The sequence below is a fragment of the Sceloporus occidentalis genome, unplaced genomic scaffold (assembly GCF_023333645.1).
Source record: "Sceloporus occidentalis isolate IW3139 unplaced genomic scaffold, rSceOcc1.0.p SCAF_2, whole genome shotgun sequence".
NCBI lineage: Eukaryota > Metazoa > Chordata > Lepidosauria > Squamata > Phrynosomatidae > Sceloporus > Sceloporus occidentalis.
In genome coordinates, this window is record NW_028316982.1 from 235,047,182 (window position 1) to 235,068,519 (window position 21,338).

The following is a 21,338-nucleotide window of genomic DNA, read 5'->3' on the forward strand; positions in this document are numbered from 1 at the left end:
TTTTTCATTATCTGAGCTATCTTTTTGCTTTCATTACATAGATTCCATGAAAGTGTACTTGGAATATAGACCAAAGTATTCAGCTACGTCTCTTCCTATGCAAATTCCTTTAATAGACTAGACTCTCTTTTCAAATCACTTCAGAAAGTAATTAATCAATGCATCGTACTTACATACACAGTGCCTGATTCACTGAGTGTCAAACCATATACAAGATAAAATTTCCATGTCATTGTCTAGTAGAGTCACTTTTTCTACTGCCATCTATCTAAATGTTTGCATTCATTTGTTTTCATTTATATTTTGTCAAGGACCTTTCCAACAGCTTTTAAAAATTCACAACACAGTGCTGCATAGAGATTTTCCTTTGATGTTTTAAAAAGTAAACTTTGGCCCCATTCTCACTTGGGCATTTGCCCTGGATAGGTCGGATTCACTAAGCCGGCACCGAATCTCTCCGGCAAGAAGTTCATACTACTTTTACCCCAGTGGAAAATCCCTGGTGCAATTTACCCCACTTGACATGCATATTTCTAGAAGGAGCGCTTCAAGATGGAGCCTCCTTGTTGTCAATCAAAGTCACTTCTGCTGTAGTCAGTGGTGACATGTTGTGCAGCCATTCGCCACAGGCATGTGTGCTTCCCCCCCTTTTTAAAATCTAGCAGGAATGTTTGCATATTCTGTCATTTTGACAGATTATGCAAATGCTACATGCTCCATGGCAGAGCCTGTGCAGAGCAGTCCTGGGCCCTCCTCTGCTTCCTCCTCCTCCTTCTCCTCTCTCTATCTGAGAGAGTGTGACTTGAATCGGCACTGTGCGGCACAGCAGCACTCCGTTCCCCTCTCCTCCTCCTCCTGCTTCCCTTGCCAGCTGTCTTCCCTTACCTGGGTCTTGCTCAATCAAGCCATGGCAGGGGTCTTTTGGAGACCCTCAGGGGTCCCTCTCCCCTCTGCTGAAGACAGCCGGCAAGGGACGCAGGAGGAGGAGGCGGAGGAGGAGGAGGAGGGGGAAACGGAGCACTGCCGTGCCACATAGCGCCGGTTCAAGTCACACTCTCTCAGTCAGAGGGAGGAGGAGGAGGCAGCGGAGGGCCCAGGACTGCTCTGCCCAGGCTCTGCCATGGAGTATGTAGCATTTGCCTAATCTGTCAAAATGACAGAATATGCTAACTTTCCTGCTAGGGTTTTTTTTTTAAAAGGGGGGAGGAAGCACCCATGCTGAGGAAGAGGAGGAGGAGGGCCCAGGACTGCTGTGCCCAGGCTCCCTGCCAGTGAGGCCTCCAAGGGCGGGAAGAAGCTAGGGGCCTAGAGAGCGACCTGAGGGTTTCCCTCCCTGGAGTATGAAGTATTCGCATAACCTGTCAAAATAAATTACCAAAAAAAAAGCCATGCGAGAGGGGAGGCACGTTCCGCCCATCGCCCACCCTCTGACCTTTAGCCTTCCCCTGAACTTGACCCGATCATGATTGGGGCCAAGTTCACATTTTCTTGCAACAGGTTTTCTGAAAAGAAACGGGGAATACCCTGCTTTCAGAAAAACTGCTCTGAGGGGGATTTGCCCTGGATCAGGTGTGCAAAACCCTGATCCAGGTGTGCAAAACCCAACACCAGTGAAAACTTCCCACTTTTAAACCGGGTTGCAATTCGGTGCAAAAGGTAGTCTGAATGGCCCCTTAATGGCTTGTCAGTTTTGTGTTGACTACTCTCCCAAAAAAAGTGCCATGAAGATATCTTAGGCGGGTTACAGACTGCCATAAAGTAAGCACTCCGTGCGTACTAGGGTTAGGAAGGGCCGTATTAGGGTTAGGAAGGGTCTTACCTTCCTCATGGCTCTTCTCTGTAGTACGCGCGGAGCGCGTCGTAAATGGCAGTGCCCATCCACATGGGCGCTGCCATTTTGATGTCTTGGATGCATAGCTTCCAGACGTGTCATGGCGGAAGTGACACCGCGAGGGCACGCTTTGCCCCTCGCGGTGCCACTTCCGTGTTTTGAAAAGGAGTGCCATTTTGGCACTCCTTTTTTGCTGCGCCGGGAAGCCTCACGGTCTGGCCGCTGGGGCTTCCCTCCACAGCGAATGGGGTGGCGGGAGAACGGCCACTTGAGGGCAGTCTGTAACGGGCCCACGTAAACAAATAAATAGTTTTATATATTGAATGATAAGGAAGTACAAATGTGGGGCATATTTTAATTAATAAAATGGACTCCAGGCATTTTAAAGGACATCACAAGCCATTTCTCCATCCATGTATCTGTGTGTGTGTGTGTGTGGGGGGGGGGGATGAGACTAAAGTTCACATCCTTTGTTTGTTTGCTTGGAAATAAACCCCCCTGGAACTGCTAATACATTTTGCCACTTAAACATTCTATAGTCTAACTCTGATAACCACACTTTTCGGATGCATTTGGGAAGAAATGAACAAAGGGAGGAACAAAAAAGAGAAGAGTTGTTCCAAGGTAAGAACAGCACTGGCCAAGAACCTGCATAGAAAAGACAAAACTTTACCATAGTTAGATGATGGCACTATAATGCTGCGTATCATACACAAAGCAATATTAGACTGGAGAGGAAGCAGGCATGAAAACTGGGGGAATGAACATCAACAATTTAAGATATGCAGATGACACCCTACTACTAGAGAAAACAGCAAAGACCTGGAATGATTATTGATGAAGTTTAAGGGGAAAAATGCAAAAGCATGTTTATAACTGAATATTAAGGATACAAAAATAATGACCACAGATGATCTACATAACTTTAAAGTAAACAATAAAGACACTGAGATAACCAAAGATTTTCTACATCTTGGCTTAGTCATTATTCAAAAATGTAGACTGCAATCAAGAAATCAGAAGAAGCCTAGCACTTGGAAGGGCAGCTATGAAGGAACTAGATAAAATCCTCAAGTGTAAAGATATATAATTAAATACCAAAGTCAGAGCCATCTGTGCCATGGTATTTCTGATTTCTATGTACTTTGTGAAAACTGGACAGTGAAGAAAGCTGACAGAAAGAAAATAAATTCATTTGAAATGTGGTGTTGGACAAGACTTCTATGAATATCATGAACTGCTATAAAGACAAATGAATGGGTCTTAGAACAAATCAAGCCTGAAATCTCACTAGAAGTAAAGATGACTAAACTGAGGTTGTCATCATGAAACAACATGACTCACTGGAAAAGACAATAATGCTTGGTTAAGTGGAAGGCAGTAGGGAAAAAAAGAGACTGCCCTACAGATGGATTGATTCAATCAAAGAAATAATGGCTGTGAATTTGCAAGACCTGAGCAAGGCAGTTGATGACTAGAGCTCCTGGAAATCTTTCTTTCATAGGGTTGCTATATGTTGAAGCTGACTTAACAGCAAATAAATACCCTAAAGGTGCCAGATCCACCTGGTCCTGGAAGCTAACCAGGGTCAGCACTGATGGGTACTTGGGTGGGAAACCACCAATAAATACCAGGTGGTGTAGAATATATTTCAGAGGAAGCAGCTGGAAAAACCCACCTTTGAGTATTCCTTGTCTAAGAGAACCATATGAAATTCATGGGGTCATCATTAATTCTAACAAGTATAAAACCGTTTTTAAAAATAACAATAATGATAAAAAGACAGCACATATACTCTAAAAAGACCCTTGCATGCAACCAATTAATCATTAAATGTCTATTTAATTATCTTTATTGGCCAGTGAAAGGAGAGCAGAGAGGTGGCCCACCAAGCCTCCTGCAGAAGGGAATTCCTTAGTCTCTCAAATAATTCCATATGCTCCCAAATAAATACTACCACATGGTAAGGAGAATCATGAGATTTGTCTTCCTTGCTCAATTTAGTGTCAAGTATATATTGCATATACAATGAACACAGTGCCATGGTACCAACGGATACTGAAGCCACCAAACAGAATACCCGCAACATATTCCTACAGGATTGTTCACATTCAGTTATCATGACGTTCTTTTGAACAGCAATTGCAGCCTCCAACTATTCCTGCTGCTCCAGCACATATAGTTCAAGATCATAAACTACAGTCAGAGGGGTTGGATCCAGGCTTAGTAATACAGAAAATAGACCTTTATCTAATCTACATCCCATTGATTTCAGTGGGTGTGTGCCAAATAAGACTAAGCCTATCTCAAGCTAGCAAAGCTGTGCAATTTCAACCTGTTTCACACATTTACTGATCCTTCTTAATATCCTCCCACCTTTTCTACACGAGGAACATATCTTGAGAGATAGACAGCCAACAATACTAAGTGTATTAATTATTAAGAAAGTTATATGGTGGCGAAGAAACCACAGTGGATCGCCATCTGGTCTCCATGTTTTTGTCAGCAGAGAAGGGTTTGGACCACCTCTAACCTGTAAGATACCTGACATAACCCATGCTATATTTGGGGTCTCCATATTGTTATATTTTTACATCTGGGGCCAGGCATGTTCTTAAGAATTCACAATGACCTTTGGAACAACAAGTGAATTTTCCATGGGAAGGACATGGAGATCTAAACACATGTGAATGACCCAGATAATACTAAATGGGTTTGTGATCATTCATTCCTCCCGCAAGATCTCTAAATATCTCCTCGCACTAGAGACAAAAGGTGATGGCAGTAAGCCAATGCTTCCTACCTACTTCCTGACATGTTCCTAGACAACTTTCCTATCCATCTACTCTGGGGTTGTCCTAAGTCCAATCACTGTTTTTGTTATTCTGTAGTTAAAAGCCATCAGCCATTCTGGAATCCCATTGTTGATTCCTGTGAAGACTATCAGGTCTTTGTTGCATTACAAGATAGTATACCCCTTTCAGTTATAAATATCAGTCCCAAAGCCTAGCCTCCTCCAGCATAGTGAATACAGTATTCCCAGAGAGACTATTCTACTCAGTGTGTCTCCCTCAGACCCCTGTCTGAGCCACCTTCCACTTTCTATGGTCACCTCAACAGGGCAGATAAATATTACCACCACCCAAACACTCAATACCCCTAAAACTCCTCTATCCAATTTCCATACTTTCATTTTGGTTAGTTCTGAAGGGTTTGTCTGTTTGAATCACTATTGTGTGTTTGATTACAGTCTTGCATATTTCTATATAAAAATCTTCTTCATCCAAACCTGGAATGTTCTTCAGTTAGTACTGGTATAAACAGGTGGAAATGATCCTCACATTATCTATCCTCTTTGAGCTAAGTAAATTCCTCCAGCATTTTAAGAGAAGCTGACACAGCAGGGATCCCCCAGCTCCCCCCTCCTTTTTGGATAACAAACCCGTTAAGCAAAGTATTGCTAGAATTTAAGAGACAATCAACTCTGTCCATTATACAACTCTGTCCATTACTTCACCACCCTTTCTAATTTTTACCCTTAAATGAATTACACCAGTGTCTGGACTTTGCAAATTCAAAGTAGGCGTGCAAAGTTATTACAGTCTGCCCTTCTTATACACGGATTTTTTATACACGGATTCAAGCATACACGGTTTGAAAATGTTCCAAAAAAGTATAAATTTACCTTGATTTTCCATTTTTTATAAGGGACACCATTTTGCTATGTCATTATATTTAATGGGACTTGAGCATACACGGATTTTGTTATACACGGGGGATCTTGGAACCAAACCCCAGCGTATAACAAGGGTCCACTGTAACTTGGTTGGGAGTTTAGAACAGGCAATTGCTATTAAGGTTAACTTAATTGATTTTCTATTCATTTCCAAATGTAAGATTTGCCTTATTTGAAAGAGTAGTATTTATTCTATTACATAAATTATCACAATGCTACACTTAGCCTTCCTAGCTTGATCGGGAAAAATAATAGATTTAATTCCTGTTTATAGAGTTATAAATTCCACAGTCCGAGTTCTAATTCAGCATTTTATTCTGATTCTGCGAGAGGTAAAAACAATTTAACATGATGATTACAGTTTAAACATTCTAGAGATTGTTACCAGAAACATTGTATTTTTTTAACAATGAGATTTGATTGCCATTAGAGAATTTTAATTTCACATAAGATGATTAAGACGTTAATCAAGAACAATTTTACGTAGAAGAAATCTAATATTACATAAAGATTAGAGGTTGCAATATATCAAAGCAAACCTATATGGTTAACTGTTTAAATGATTGTCTTCAGACGATTTTCTTGAAAAGTCCCAAAATTACTTTCCAGCCCATCAAACAGTACATTCCATCCTAGAATCTAGGATATAATACCAGTGTGTGAATGTCTGTGGATGACAATGGGTGAAAATAGATGACACCCTCTGTCTTCATCCTTTGTCGTCCACAGACGTTCACACATTGGCATTACATCCTTCATTCCAAAGCAGAATGTACTACTTGATAGACTGGAAACTGTATAGCCCAGAGGAAAGTTATTAGCTGTAAGATGAATAAATTTGCACCAGGAGCAGGTGGACAAACTACGATCAAATGCACACTTCAAGGGACAGTATTAATGATCCTAGGTATTCTTGCCTTTGACATCCAGACTTTAATTCTGTTGTTTCAGTTCAGGAAATATAATCCATGAGCAGAGAGAATGAACTTTTCCAAATGCAGAAGTGTGCACTCTGTGGGAGTGGGAAGCAACTTGGTAATGGATAACATAGACACTATTTATCTATGTGTGCTATATGATGCCATGAACTTGTGTTGGAAAATATTTTTAATTGTATGATAAGAATATAAAGTAAGGAGCTATTGGGATGGGGGAAAGAACTGAATGTTGAAGTGAATGCTGATTGGTCGAGATTTGCATGAAGCTGGTGAGTGACAGCTGGTGTTTTAGTTTAGTTAGCTGAGATTAGTGAGGGGTATGGATGGTCTCTGGGGATACCCTCTAAATGAAATCTTGGATTCAGACAAGGTGTCTGTGGTGGCAGCACTGAATAAAGATGAGTGGCATCCATGGGGGATAGAGGTTGTATAAATCTTTATAGGAACCTTGAAGGCATTTAGATGGTCCCCACACTGGCAGTTGCAGGTCTGTGTGAGAGGAAAACCCAATATGTCACCTAAAATTTCAGTTCTTAATGGAACTTTATTTCCCTTATTGACCACAGTATATTACATAAAGATTTCAGAGACACTGCTAATACGATTGGCTTTAACCTGCTGAGCATCAGTTTTTGCTCTGGTCCCTTTCTGGTTTTCAGACCTGTTTTCTGATTCCAGTTACTGGCTCTGAGTATGCTGAAACCTCAGCTCCTGCTGTGAATCCTATTACTCAATCTCTGGCCAATGAAAGGTAATTTTTACTTCAGAAGCAGATTGTAAAGGGCCTGGTGAACTCATTAATGTTTGCAAACTGCTTTGACTTCTTAAGATGAAAAGTGCTCTAGAATGCAAAATATTACTGGTCTTAAATAAGATCAGACTTGTATTATTTCTGACTTATTTGCATCCCTTACTGTTCCATCATCTTTTGCTAACTTACTCATCTATACTTGTCCTTTGTTCCTTCTTAAAGTCCATCTTTTGGCTATTAAATATTCCACAGAGAGAATTCCTCTGAAAATGATTCTGTATATTACAAGTTTCATTGTGAGAGCATAATTGGGTCTACCATATAATATTTTCCTTTCTTATTTCTGATCTGTGATGACATGCTTTGAATAGTTAATCATCAGTTTCACTGTTAGTATTGCTGATCAGAACCATATGCCTTTTAAGTTTTATTTAATTACAGTACAGCTTAAATGTGGTTTTACAGAGGCTGATTAGGAGGAATGCCACAAACATCACTAAAAATGATTTTGTCCTTCATCCTGTTAGCAGGTTTAATCCAAATACAGGCCTGTGAAATTTTTATAGACACAATTCTGAATTTATGAGGAAGGAAATCCATATCTTCAAAATGTATTATCTTTGTTCCTCCTGCCATACTCAGGGGTATTATTTTTCAGGACAGGGAAAGTACAGCAGGCATGAGGTCCAATTTTGTCTTCAGATTTGTGCCCAGTTTTGTGGTGGGCCATATTGAGAGAAGAGCTGTATAAAAGAGTACAAAGAATGAATGACACATGGAAAAACAAATCAAACCAAGATGAACTCCAAATTCTGGAAAGTGAAGTTAAAATGGCATTCCAAACAATTGGGAAGAATAAATCACCAGGAAGAGATCACAAACCAATAGGCAATCTACAGAGACAGAATATATTGTAATTCTGACTAAAGCTGCCAACAAATATGAGGAGGGAAAGTTGCCCACAGACTGGAAATGACCAATATACATCCCTCCCCCCCAAAAAAGAGACACCGAAGAATGCAGTAACTATAGGACCATTGCATTAATTTCCCATGCAAGCAAAGTCATGCTTAAAATTAAAACTACTACCACATATAGAGACAGACATTCCAGAAGTGCAAGCTGTGTTCAGGAAAGGAAGAGGCACTAGGGACCATATTATGATAATATAGAGCACTAAGGAATTTCAGAAGAATATCAGCATGTGCTTTATACACTACAGCAAAGTCTTTGACTGCATAGATCATGAAAAACTATGAACTGATACTTACAGGATCACCTCCTCCTGAACAACTCACCCTGTACACTCAGGTTCTCTGGGAGTTGTAGCATTTGAGGAGAGAAGTCAGAGTTGGTTGGTTCCTCAGAGGCATCTTTGGGGTGTAACCCCCTATGGGTGACCTTGGGTAAGTCACAGTCTCTCAACCTCAGAGGAAGGCAAAGGCAAACCCCCTCTGAACAAATCTTTCTAAAAAAATCCCACGGTAGATTCATTTTAGGGTTGCTATAGGTCAGAAACTATTTGAAGGCACACATCATCAACAACAAGAAGAACAAACCCACTCCTTAACCTAATGAGGGAGCATGGTCCACTGGAGCATTAATGTTGTTAATCTACATCTATATTCAACCTGTAGATATGTGTAACTAAACTATACTGTATATCTAAAAATGCCTCAAGACTCCTATTATGAACTCCTTCAATGTAACCAACATTCAGGATAAAATGCTTGCCATTCTTGGAGTTCTCATCACTTGGACAGTGGAAGTGCTTGGGAAAAACAACACGCTGAAGTGCTTGGTAGGATGGGCCACTCATTTCCTCTCAGCTGAAATATAAATAGAACCATAACCAAATGGCACTACTGTGCTCCTGTGAGGCAAAAGGCTATGCTGATGGTAGCAGTACTCCTGGTAGAATCTCTCTTGTCAGACAGGCTTTGATTGAGGAGCCAAGCTGAATGTGCCAAACAACTACTGGCCAGCAGTTGTGTCTGTGTGTTACTGGCAAAGGATTTCTCAGACACAATGGCAGAGATACCATGGCTAACACTTGTTAATACTGTGCAGAAGAAGGCACAGTAAACACCTTTGGAAAGTCTTTTACCCTGAAAACCCTATGGTGAGACAATCCAAAATGAAATAAGAGACAGTGCCAGAAGATAACACTTCCAGGTTGGATGGCACTTAAAGAGCTACTGGGGTCCAGCAGAGGACAGAGCAGAAAGCTGATAAGACGAAAATCAATCAATTTGAAATGTGGTGCTGCAGAAGAGTTCTACAGTTACTGTGGACTGCTAAAAAGACAAATAAACAGGTTCTAGACAAAATCATGTCTGAACTCTCCCTAGAAGCCAGAATGGCTAAACTGAGAAAGTCATATTTTGGCCAAATCATGAGCAGACATGATTTACTAGAAAAGACAATAATGCTTGACAAGGTCAAATACAATTGGAATAGAGATGTGGTGGAAATTCCTTGTTGAAATAAAAAGCCATAGAAACATGGAGTCGCTTTGGTTAAAGAAAAATAGGTTTTTAAAATAGAGGCTTGGAGTTTAGAAAAAAAATAGAGCAAAGGAGTAAAAAGAGCATCATGACCCGTAAGAAGCTGGCACCAACAAAATTAGACAATATACACAATTTAAGATAAGGATACATTGTTGATGTTCAGAAGCAAGGTTAGAAGGAAAGCTACTAAATTCCTAAAGGAGGGGGTAAGGAGTGATGATGCAGTTTTAATGTATGCATGTATTTCTGTTCTGATTGTAAGAATTCTGTATGTTTAAATTGTAATTAGCCAATCAGGTGTATTGAAGAAGCTTCTTTGTCTTCAATAATATAAAAAGAGCCATTTTGTCTTGTTCGGGATCTCAGCTTTTTGGAACTTGAATTCCACTGAGTTCAATGTTTTCCTTTGTCGACAATTGGAAATAAACTTATGGATTTTCAATTTACTAGGTCCTCTTGTCAATCATTGCTATGCCAGGCCTAGATCTTTAAGTTTCCTGAAATTTCTGTTACAGAGGAAGATGGCATTACAGATAGATAGACTCAATCAAGGAAGCCACAGCTCTTAATTTGCAAGACCTGAGGGCTGTTAATGATAGGATGCCTTGGAGGTCTCTCATTCACAGGGTTGCCATGTTGACATTGACTTGATGGCAACAACAATCTTTTATCCTCATTTGCCAGTTACAGTTAGTTCCCTGAGCATTCATTCTTAAATCAATGAAGGACCAGCTGTATGACCTACAAGACTGCTTTATTACATAACTGTTCCTTAAACTGAATGTGAAAGAAGGAGAATCAACATAGACCTTAGCATCTTCTTTAGTTCTAAATGACTAAATGCTGAGAATCTGGTGGAGGAGAAAGAAATAACATACACAGTAGTGATTAAAGTTTACTGCTTTTTTTCATTCAAAAGTGCTGGTTGATAATCTATCCATCATATATAAATGTAACAAAAGTGATGTCTTAGGACTGGCTAAACTGTACTCACCTCAAGATACACCACCCATGGCATCACTAAAGTGGCCACAAGCAGATCAGCTACTGCCAGGCTGACCACAAGGTAATTGGTGGTAGTTTGCAAGCTGCGTTCCCTCAAAACTGCCAGGCAGACGAGAACATTCCCAAAAATGATGGCCAAGATCAACACACAGTAACAGAGGGCATAGTAGGCATGAGTCTGTGGCAAACTAGGTCCTGTGGAGTTATCCTGCCAATGTGAAGCTAATAAAGTTGAATTGGGATAGCTATTGATTCTGTTGAAGATTTTCATCATGAGACAGAAGGAGATCTGCAAAGACAGAGACACCTGATGAGCATTTATGGGCAGCACTTGTAATAATGATCATAAATAATAAATAATAAAATAATAAATAAATAAAAAACTTATTTTTATCCTGCTTTTCTATGATGAGACAATCAAAGCGGCTCACAGCACATTAAAATATTCACATTCAACATTATGTCCCAAATCCTCCCGCCCTTAAAACAGGATATCTGTTAATAACCCAATAAAAATATAATGAGGACAGAGTGGTGGGCTAATGCATGATGTGAAGGGCAATCATTCTGTGGATGGTCACTTTTATTCAGGAAAGGCCTGCCGGAAGAGATCTGTCCTGACAGCCTTTTTAAAGCTGTCTAAGCTGGCAATTTGACAGATCTCGTCCGACAGGCCTTTCCATAGTCTGGGAGCAATTGCAGAGAAGGCCCTATGGGAAGTAGCAGTTAGTCTGGTTTTTAAAGGCTGCAATAGATTCCTCTCAGATGACCTGAGTGTGCGAGGCAGATTATATGGGAGTAGGCGATCCTTCAAATAGGTTGGACCCAAGCCATGCAGGCCTTTAAAGGTTATGATATTTTACCAGCACTTTTGAAACAATTTATTCCAAGTTACAAGAGTCACTCAGTTATTTGGTAGAAGAACCAATAAGAAGTGCAAATGCCAGACATACAAATGGTTGGATATAATCTGTTATAATTCATTATAGAGTAAAGAAATACAACCTGGAGGAAAGCAATAATTGTTCAATATTCCCCATCAGGGCTGTCCCTTTGGTTAGATGTAAAGCAGTTAACTCATGCAGCAGATCTGAAATGTAATGAAAATGTACCAACCTATCAATTATTAGTATGCAAAAGGATCTTGTAGAAGTGTTTGTGCATCATTTGCCTCAGATGCTGCTGCCGAATAACCACAGGAGACCGTGTTGGAGGAAAGGCCACAACTTTATTAAGCAAACCATTGGTAGGGTTGGCACAAAGCATGAGGTCAGGATCTGCGAAATCAAACAACCCCACGTTTGTCTGATTAACCACAACCTGGCACCCACCAGGCATTGGGATGACCTAGGGGCTAATGAACACCGTATGACCGCATCTCTGCCATGCGTTCACATATTTGCTAAGCCCCTAGTCACCGGGAGGCGCTCTCGCGTTATGGCCCCCGCAATGGCCATACGCCTGCCCTATTCGCCCCTGGGTCCCGACTGACTCCCAAACCAGAGCTCCGTAGCCCTGGTACCACACCGTGCAGATCCTGGCCTATGCTGCCGCCCCAAAGTTGTGACAAAAAACCCAAACCCAAGCGGTGGGTGGGTGGGAGAAGGCTCAGCTCCTCCTACCTTCCTGCTTGGCTCCTAACCATCCAGAGCCAAGCGCCGACTGAGGGCCGGGGCTGGCAGCATGGCCTATATAGGCCTAAGCCCCGTCCTCAGTACCACCTGACCAGGAGACTCCTCCTCCAGGGCAGCTGAACCAATCATCTGCCCTGGAGGACCGGAACTCCCGATCACCGAGCCCAGCTCCCAGAGCATCGCGGGGCGGAAGGGCCTCCCTTTCGCCCCGCGCACCAATAGGGAGCTGGGGCAAGCCCCAGAGCACTCTGGGGCTTGTAGTCGTTCGCTGCGTCTAGCGGCAAAGCGGTCAGCCCGCCGAGTCGGGCAACCACTTTTATCTACCTATGTGCTAAAATAACATGATTGCTTTGGGAATTATGCACCTTGCATGGGGTGAGGGAGGAGCACTATTTACTGTCCTGCCCCAAGCTACAAAATATCATTTGCTGATTCTGTTTCCAGGAATGGGCCCAAGCACTGGAAGACACAAAGGTAACATAAAAAAAAAAAAAACTGACACAATAATCAGCAAAGGTTCTTGTGCAGACAGCGTTTCCTTTCAGTGGTGTCACTAGGATTGGTGTCAACCCAGTGTGATAACTCATGCTGCCAGCCCCAGGCTGCCTGACATACATCCTAGACCTCACCACCCTTTCCTGCTCAGCCAATAATTCCACCAGACCCAAAAGGGGCTTCAGGGTGGCAGCAATACCCTACTTGCACCATGGCAGAAACACCCTGGCTGGTGGAGGGTGACATCTGGGACGTATGTCACAAGAACCTTTGCTGATGAGTGTGTCAATGCTTTTTATGGTATCTTTGTGTCTTCCAGAAGGCAGACCCTTTTGCCCCTGGATGCTGCTACTACTTCTTCCCCATGTGTCTAGCAGCCTAACAAGACCTAAAAGGAGCTCCTGAATGGCAGCAGAACCTCACCCGCACCAGCAGGCACAGCCAATGGATAGTGAATATGGAGGAGGACCGACAGGAGCAACCATCCCATTGGGTATTTATCCTTATCTGAGCACTCCACAGTCTGCACTCCCCCTAATGATGCCCATTTTTCTTGTATGTTTTACTACCCCAGATGCACCCTTTACATATCAGCCATGAAGACCTACTATCTCATATCTAGAGTGTCTTGGGGCCTCTTCTATAGGAGAGGGAAATTAGTGCAAAGTGGGTGAGAAACAAGATTTGAAGAAACTATGTATGTGTTGCTCCTTGTTCTAGACTTTCAGATCTGCTGCTTGTGAAAGATCAGTTAAGGGAGGCTGGCAATTTCTTTGTTGCGCACCTAAGACTGGTGCCCAGAGATACCATACTACATCTCATTGGGCCACATCAAAATATCATGCATGGTATAAAGCAGTTACATTTCACTTTCAACCAATGTCAGCAATGGTGTAGCAGAGCCAAGATTACATGGGCTGAAGCCCGAGGACATTTTGTTTAGCAAGGATGATGCAATTTGCCACCACCACCCTCAAGTATCCCTATCTCTTCTGAGATTAACTATGGATGGGATGGATTATGAACTATCTCCATTGTAATGCTAAGCATCTGATGGTGGTTTGATTCTGAATGGGCAATCAAGACTCAGTAACTTTACAAAAGAAGTGTTTTTTATGGAGATGAAAAATGCTAAAACTGGTTTGGTGAATACTAAAACTGGAGTGCTGCCTAATTATTTGTACTCCTCTGGCAGCATGATGTTTTTTTTTAGCCAAAACATTTCAGCATATATGTTAAGCCCATCATGGTTTCCTGAGAAACCTGCCATGCATATGGGCTGAACACTTTAAGAGTCAAACTTCTTTCTGGATTGAACTGATTGCTGCTTATTCCTGTGGGAAGTTCAGTTTAAACATGAACCAAAATGTAGTTAGTGGTACTCGGTTATTAACATCCTCACAAATGTTGAGTAGTTTTCAAAGAAAGAAACAGGCACAATTCCGGCACCACTGAACTAACTGAATAAAATCCTAGTCTAAAGTAGTATGCAGCAGGAGGTGCACTGCAGGGTGCCTGAAGTCTTTCTCTGTTCCCAATCAACTCCTGATGATTCTCTGAATAGGCCCCATTTACTTTTGATGTGACTTTTTGCCAAGAAACTAAGCTGCCATGCTTAGTGATTTAGCTTGGAGATGATTTCGCAAAGTAATCTGCCCCAGTGTCACTTCAGAATTCAGTGTCACTAGATTCTGTGTCACTTCTGTAAGGAGCAGCGACTGAAATGGGGTTTTATTTACTTTCAGTCTCTTGCTATAACAGGCTGAAGGATACTGATGCAGTAAGCAATCTGCCTTGTGCAGCCTGCAAAACACAATTTTTGCAGTCTGCTGCTCTCTGTGCTCACCTCAGAGATGTGGAAGAGCCCTGCTTCCTTTGCAGAGCTAGAATGGGTGTAACTTAGATATCTCAGCCACACCAAGTCTTCGAAACCTATTGCTGTTGTAGTTGTTGTGTGTCTTCAAGTCCTTTCCAAGTTTTGGAAACTATCAGGAGGTTTTTCATCAAGGTTGTTCTTGATTGTTTCCCCCCCCCCCCCCCCATACTTATCAAGAGGTTTTCTTGCCAAGATTTGTCCAGAGGGGGTTTGCCATTGCCTTCTTCTGAAATAGACAGAGAACCTTATCACATTATAAAAAATAAGCTGAGATGCAACAATAGAGAAGCAGTTTTCTTCTTACCTTTACACATGCTGTCATACTCCTTCCATTCTCTCTGAAATGGGAGATGGTCATAAAAGCATGGCATTTCCCAAAGGGGGTTTTCCAGCATGACAAAAGGCACACTTTTGTAACCATCTCCTTGGGAATAGAACTTAAGGGCTTTGAGAACATGCAAAGAAGTAAGCAGGAAGTTGCTTCTCTAGACCTGCATCTCAGCTTACTTTTGTAATGTGATATGGCTCAGAATGTGACTTGCCCTAAGTCACTCATGGGTTTCCATAGGTGAACAGGGATTCGAACCCTGGTCTCCTGGAGTCCTAGTCCAGTGCTGAAATCACTACACCACACTGGATCTCTGGCCTACTGTTTCATCCAAACTACACCCTAAATACATAGCATACAAATGAGGTTCATTTTCTTTTTACTTTCAGGAAGTACATGCATATAATAGCAATTTAAGAATAGTGGATTCTCTAATATCTCAAGTTGGATTTCTCTTTACTTGCTGTATGCCTTCAAGTCATTTCTGATTCATGGTAACCCTAAGGAGAACTTACCATGGAGTTTTCTTATCAAGATTTTTTTCAGATTTGCCATCACTTCCCTCTGAGGCTGAGAGAGTGTGACTTGCCCAAGGTCACCCAATGGTTTTTCTCAACCAAGCAGGGGTTTGACCCCTAGTCTCCAGACTCCTAGTCCAACACCCAAACCATTATGCCATGCTGATTCTTTGATCTGCTTACTTATGGCAACCCAGGACTATGACTAACATCTTCATTTTTTTCCTCCTGTTTGTTATAACACCTTGCCTGATGAAGAAGCCACTGTGACTTCGAAAGCTTGCAACATGTACTTGTACATTTTTGTTGGCCCAAAAAAGGTATCACTGTTGGGATGTTATTGGATTTGCTATGTGGCCAACATGGCTACCCCCCCCTTTTTTTTTTAAATTATTATTATTTTTACATCAACCCAAATATTAGAATCATAGAATCATAGAACAATAGAGTTGGAAGAGACCACAAGGGCCATCCAGTCTGACCCCCTGCCATGCAGGAAATGCAAATCAAAGCATCCCTGACAGATGGCCATCCAGCCTCTGTTTAAAGACCTCCAAGGAGGGAGACTCCACTACACTCTGAGGGAGTGAGTTCCATTGTTGAAGAGTCCTTACTGTCAGGAAGTTCTTCCTAATGTTGAGGTGGAATCTCTTTTCCTGTAGCTTGCATCCATTGTTCCGGGTCCTAGTCTCTAGAACAGCAGAAAACAAGCTTGCTCCCTCCTCAATATGACATCCTTTCAAATATTTAAACAGGGCTATCATATCACCTCTTAACCTTCTCTTCTCCAGGCTAAACATCCCCAGTTCCCTAAGTCGTTCCTCGTAGGGCATGGCTTCCAGACCCTTCACCATTTTAGTCACTCTCCTTTGGACACGCTCCACTTTCTCCACATCCTTTTTTAAATCGTGGTGCCCAGAACTGGACACAATATTCCAGGTGAAGCCTGACCAGAGCAAAATATAGTGGCACTATTACTTCCCTTGATCTAGACACTATACTTTTATTGATGCAGCCTAAAATTGCATTGGCCTTTTTAGCTGCTGCGTCGCACTGTTGACTCATGTTCAACTTGTGGTCTACTTGGACTCCCAGATCCCTTTCACATGTAGTTTCATTCAGCCAGGTGTCCCCCATCCTATATCTGTGCATTTCATTTTCATTAAAACCATCATGACAATGATAATTATGCTTTTTCTGGGCAATCTCAGTATACAAGTCAGTGAATCTCTCTTTCCCTCTCAGTCTCTCTTTTTAAAAATAATGCATTCCTTCGAGGGCATGAGTGGCGTCACACATGGATAGCAGAGTATGAAGGAAGCTTAACCTGTCAATACCTTTACAGTTCTTTTTCTGAAATAATTAGAGCTACTTGGACTTTTTTGCCCCCTGGTACTTATTTAGAATTCATTCTCTGGGTTTTCTTTTTTCAAACAAGTAATAAAGATCCAAACCTTTTTTGTTTTTTAGAGGGAGGAAATATGTTAGCTATGAAATGTAGCCATTAGATTCAAGCCAGAGGAATGTTTACTACAAAGGTGAGCTAGAACTAGAGCTAGGAGCCAGCATAGCATAGTAGTTTGAGCATTGGACTTTAACTCTGGAGGCTAGGGTTCAAATCCCTGCTTGGACATGGGAACTCTTAAGTCACACACTCTCAGCCTTAGAACCTCATGATAGCTACAGCTTAGGTCACCATAGTTAGAAACAGTTTGAAGGCACACAGCAGCAGCAGCAACAACAACAACAAGAAGTTAGATCCACCCACAGATGTTGGACTAGGACCAAAAAGAGTCAGGCTCAAGTTCTTCCTCAACCCATGAAATTCAGTGGGTGATTTGGCGGCCACTCACTTTCTCTCCATGTAATATACCTTATGGGGTTGTTCTGGGAATTTAGCAGGGGACAGGGGAATTGCTAGTGCACAAAACATTAGGGTTCTTTCATTCCTAAAAAAATTACGAAGTCAAAAATTAAATCTATTGTCTTGGATGAGATGCGATATAAATTCTCCCATAGGAATGAAGATTTTGTTTGTTTTAAACTGATGAGCATGTGGCACATTTGTTTGGACAGGATGGGAACGAGCGTTAGAAAACATTTTCACATGCTGTCCCCCGGGTTGGAGATTGAGAAAGTGTTATGCTGTTGAGGTTTCCTGCAGATTGAAGAAAGGAGCACTGCTGGAAAAAACATGCCAGAGCCTTTTTACGAGATAGAGTTGAGGAAAGACAGGGCTGTTTGTCCCCCCCCCCCCCCAGTGATACCTGTTATTGGCCAACCCTGAAATGCACAATATGCTTGTTGCAAGCTTTCAAAGCTCCACGGGCTTCTTCATCAGGCAAGATGTTACAAACCAAACAGGAGAAAAAAACACTATTGGAGATGTTAGTCAGATGCCTGCATGTTGTTTCAGTCCAGCCTAACTGGTGGACCAACAAAAATGCATGATGCAAGCTTTCCTACAATAACATCCAAAATTCACAAAACAGGGATACCTTCATTTGGCCAACCAAAATACATGATGCAAGCTTTCCTACAATAACAGGGTTGGTTGTTTCCTGACATGTCAATTTGACATAAAAGGCAGGTATGAAAAATCTGCATGTTGACAACAGTCCTTATGGCTGTAAGGAACTTCCTACAGCCTCCTCACAAAGGAAATTGTGGAATGAATTTGTATGCTGGTTCATGGAATATTACTTTAGGGTTTACTTGAAATCTACAACTAATTATATATAATATTCCTTAATGAATGACAGATTTAATACTGCTTCACACACACACACACACACACACACACACACACACACACGGGGGGGGGCTTCTATAACTGAATGTTGTCATTGTTGTTGTGTGTGCCTTCAAGTTGTTTCCAACTTATAGTGACCCTAAGGCAGCCCTATATTAGGGCTGAGAGTGTGTGACTCACCCAAGGTCAACCAGTGAGTTTCCATGACTGAGTCAGAAGTCAAACCCTAATCTCCAGAGTCACAACCCAGTGTTCAAACCACTACACCATGCTTGCTTTGAATACAATATGTTTAATCATTTGGTCCACACACAGAACTGCATATCTTGAAATTTCATCAGTTCATACAGCTAAATGTATTAACTTCCATCACTTTAAAAAAAATCACCTTGACAGAGCTGATATGAGACTTTTGTTTGTGGTGTTTAGATTGTTTCACACATGCAGGTCATCACTTCAGAGATGCCATTCCCTTTTCAGTGTACAGAAATCAGAAGCCGGTGATAAAAGGAAAATTGCTGATATTCAAGTCAACATTTGTGTCCTTTGACTTAAATGGTTTATCAAAGCATCAGTCTCTAAAAGCACAGAAAGTTAAATTTTCCTGAATGTATTCACACCAAATTCTTCTGAATTTATTCTCTTTTTTTGTCTGCAGTGTGAAGCTTAAATCATATTCCTACTTATCCAAAATTTCAGCTCTGCCATATCCTGCTAATACAAACAGTGATTTACAAAATGCACTTTATAGCAAAGCTACTGGCATCAGAAATATGTATTGGGTATGACTGGCTGTAATAATTTTCTCAACCATACAAGTAGAATTCTCATATACTGATTCCAAAACCAAAAAAATTACAATTAAGGCAGTTGTTAAAAATATATTCCCAAGTAATACTGAAAAACACACAACTACAAGTTTAGGTCTGGGTCCAAAAACAAATAATTTTTACCCCCAAATGATTCCTTTAATGCCTTTTATTGAATTACTGTATCAATGAGATAGCAAGAATTAGAATGACAAAGAATAATTCATCACCTCAGTCATTCTCCTCAAAAGCTCAATGCTCTATAATGTTGTTGATCTGGGACCATTTGGGATCACATGCATGTTTTTCAGTACTAAAATGTTCTCTTTTCCATCTTCCATTTATCTGCTACACCATTCTCAATCTGCTTTACCTTTTTTTCCCTTTCTTAGTTTTCTAGATCCCCCTTTCTTAATCACTTTGTTCCAATTTTTTTTACATACTATTCAAGGGCAGATATTTATTCCTCTGTTTTAAAGAGAAAATACAATTGGAAATAGTTAATCCAAAAATGTGTCCCCTAAAGTAAGTCTTTTCATTGACACTGCGTCATATCATTACATGTGTTCATTTTCATATGCACACACACACATACAAATAATATGTATATACCCAGTGCATAATAAGTTGCAATTTTGAATTTTGTGGTAGACTTTGCAGCTCCACCAAATTTATTTTCAAAAAGTATTAGCCTTAACAGACAAAATGCTACTTTTGATATAACTTTCTCATGGGACTGCTGGTGGCACAAAGATCCTGCTTAAAATATTGTCAGTTTTAATATGCAGTATTTTAAAAGAAATACGGCTGCATTGAAACTATGGGATTCGAAGAAAAATTTCCTCAGCTTTCTGAGCTGCTTTGGTACCTTCAAGGGAAAAGATTCACACTTCCCTAGATGTATCCTTTAATGATTTCCATCTAAGTGTTAAGAGCCTAGAGAAAGAAAATACCCATCTCCACTGGATTAAGAAAAGCAAAATAAATTTGGGAAGAACATACTGGTTGGTCCCCTGCTTTCATCTCCCCATTCTCCAGTGATAATACACACAGTAGCTAGTCTGTAGTCATGACATGGTGTCATTTATGCATATGGGCTTTCTTTCAGATTGTTATCATGCTTTTAAAGATTTGGAGAAGGCTTAAGTTAAAAGCAGAAAATCTTAGAAGAAAGAAGCAAAAGAGGAAAACAGTGACTTACCTTTGTCAGTCTCATTCACTGCTGGAAGGACATGAAAAACAAGTTAGAATTATGTGGCTCTGAAACCATATACCCCCAGGTAGCTCAAACTAGGACACAGCAACTTTTCAAAAAAAGAAACAACTGTGGGCCCCCCAAAAAACCCATATCTGCTCCTAAGGTGAAGACAGTGTCATCACATTTTTTTAAAGGTGGACCTGACTGTATATCCATACGATTCCCAAATTGTTTTGTGAGGATCTCCACAAGCTCCCATGGACCAGCTGCCAGTGTCTCTGTCCTTGGTGCTGAAACAACAAGCTGCTGTTCTTCTTTCTGCCCAACCCCACTCTTCAGATTCCTGTTCTACACTATCACCTCCTTCCCTTCCCTTTAACTTTATCAGCCTCTCTAACATACTGCTTGCTCTCTCAGCAGGTCTGTGCCTTCCAGATATTTTGATAGCTGAATGCTTCTCGTCTTTGTCTCATTCACTCTCTGCACATGTTGACACGTAAAATCCATTAGCAGGAATGCCATACAGACTACAAATTCAGAACATTAAGATCTCTTAAGGGGAAGAACATTTACAACAGTGGATGAAACATTAGAATTGATTTCTACAGACTGCTTGGGACTACCATGTAAATCATGCTGAGGCAGGCTTAGGCTTCAGTCCAATCAGGGCGCTGATTTCTGATCCAGTCTGAATCAATCCTTTTGTGATTTTGGGTATGATTCAGACTAGTTTCCATGGTATTTTCAAGGAAGGCCAGGGACCTTGCAAAGAAAAGTTCCATCTGAAAAAATGTAACAAAGAAGCTAGAGATTTAATGCTGATGATGTGAAACTTTAATCAAAACTTTCTTGAGGAAAAAGAAGAGTAATTTTCCACATCTCAAGTTCAGATTATCACTGCATGTGACTTTCAAATCTAACTTTAGGATGATGGAGCTGCAGAATTTGCCTTTAAAT

General features: G+C 41.1%; 1 protein-coding gene across 1 annotated transcript in view; it reads right to left on the reverse strand.

Annotated features, from left to right (window-relative positions):
* The window catches only part of DRD3 (dopamine receptor D3), a 34,177-nt gene extending 13,723 nt beyond the window's left edge, over positions 1 to 20,454 (reverse strand). Inside the window, exons 1-2 of the mRNA XM_089512478.1 lie at positions 20,385 to 20,454; positions 10,761 to 11,060 (exon numbers count right to left, since the gene is read on the reverse strand). Coding sequence (XP_089368604.1) covers positions 10,761 to 11,060; positions 20,385 to 20,399 — 315 coding nt within the window. The 5' untranslated portion in view covers positions 20,400 to 20,454. The remainder of the gene's footprint in view (positions 1 to 10,760; positions 11,061 to 20,384) is intronic.
* Positions 20,455 to 21,338: the final 884 nt, after the last annotated feature.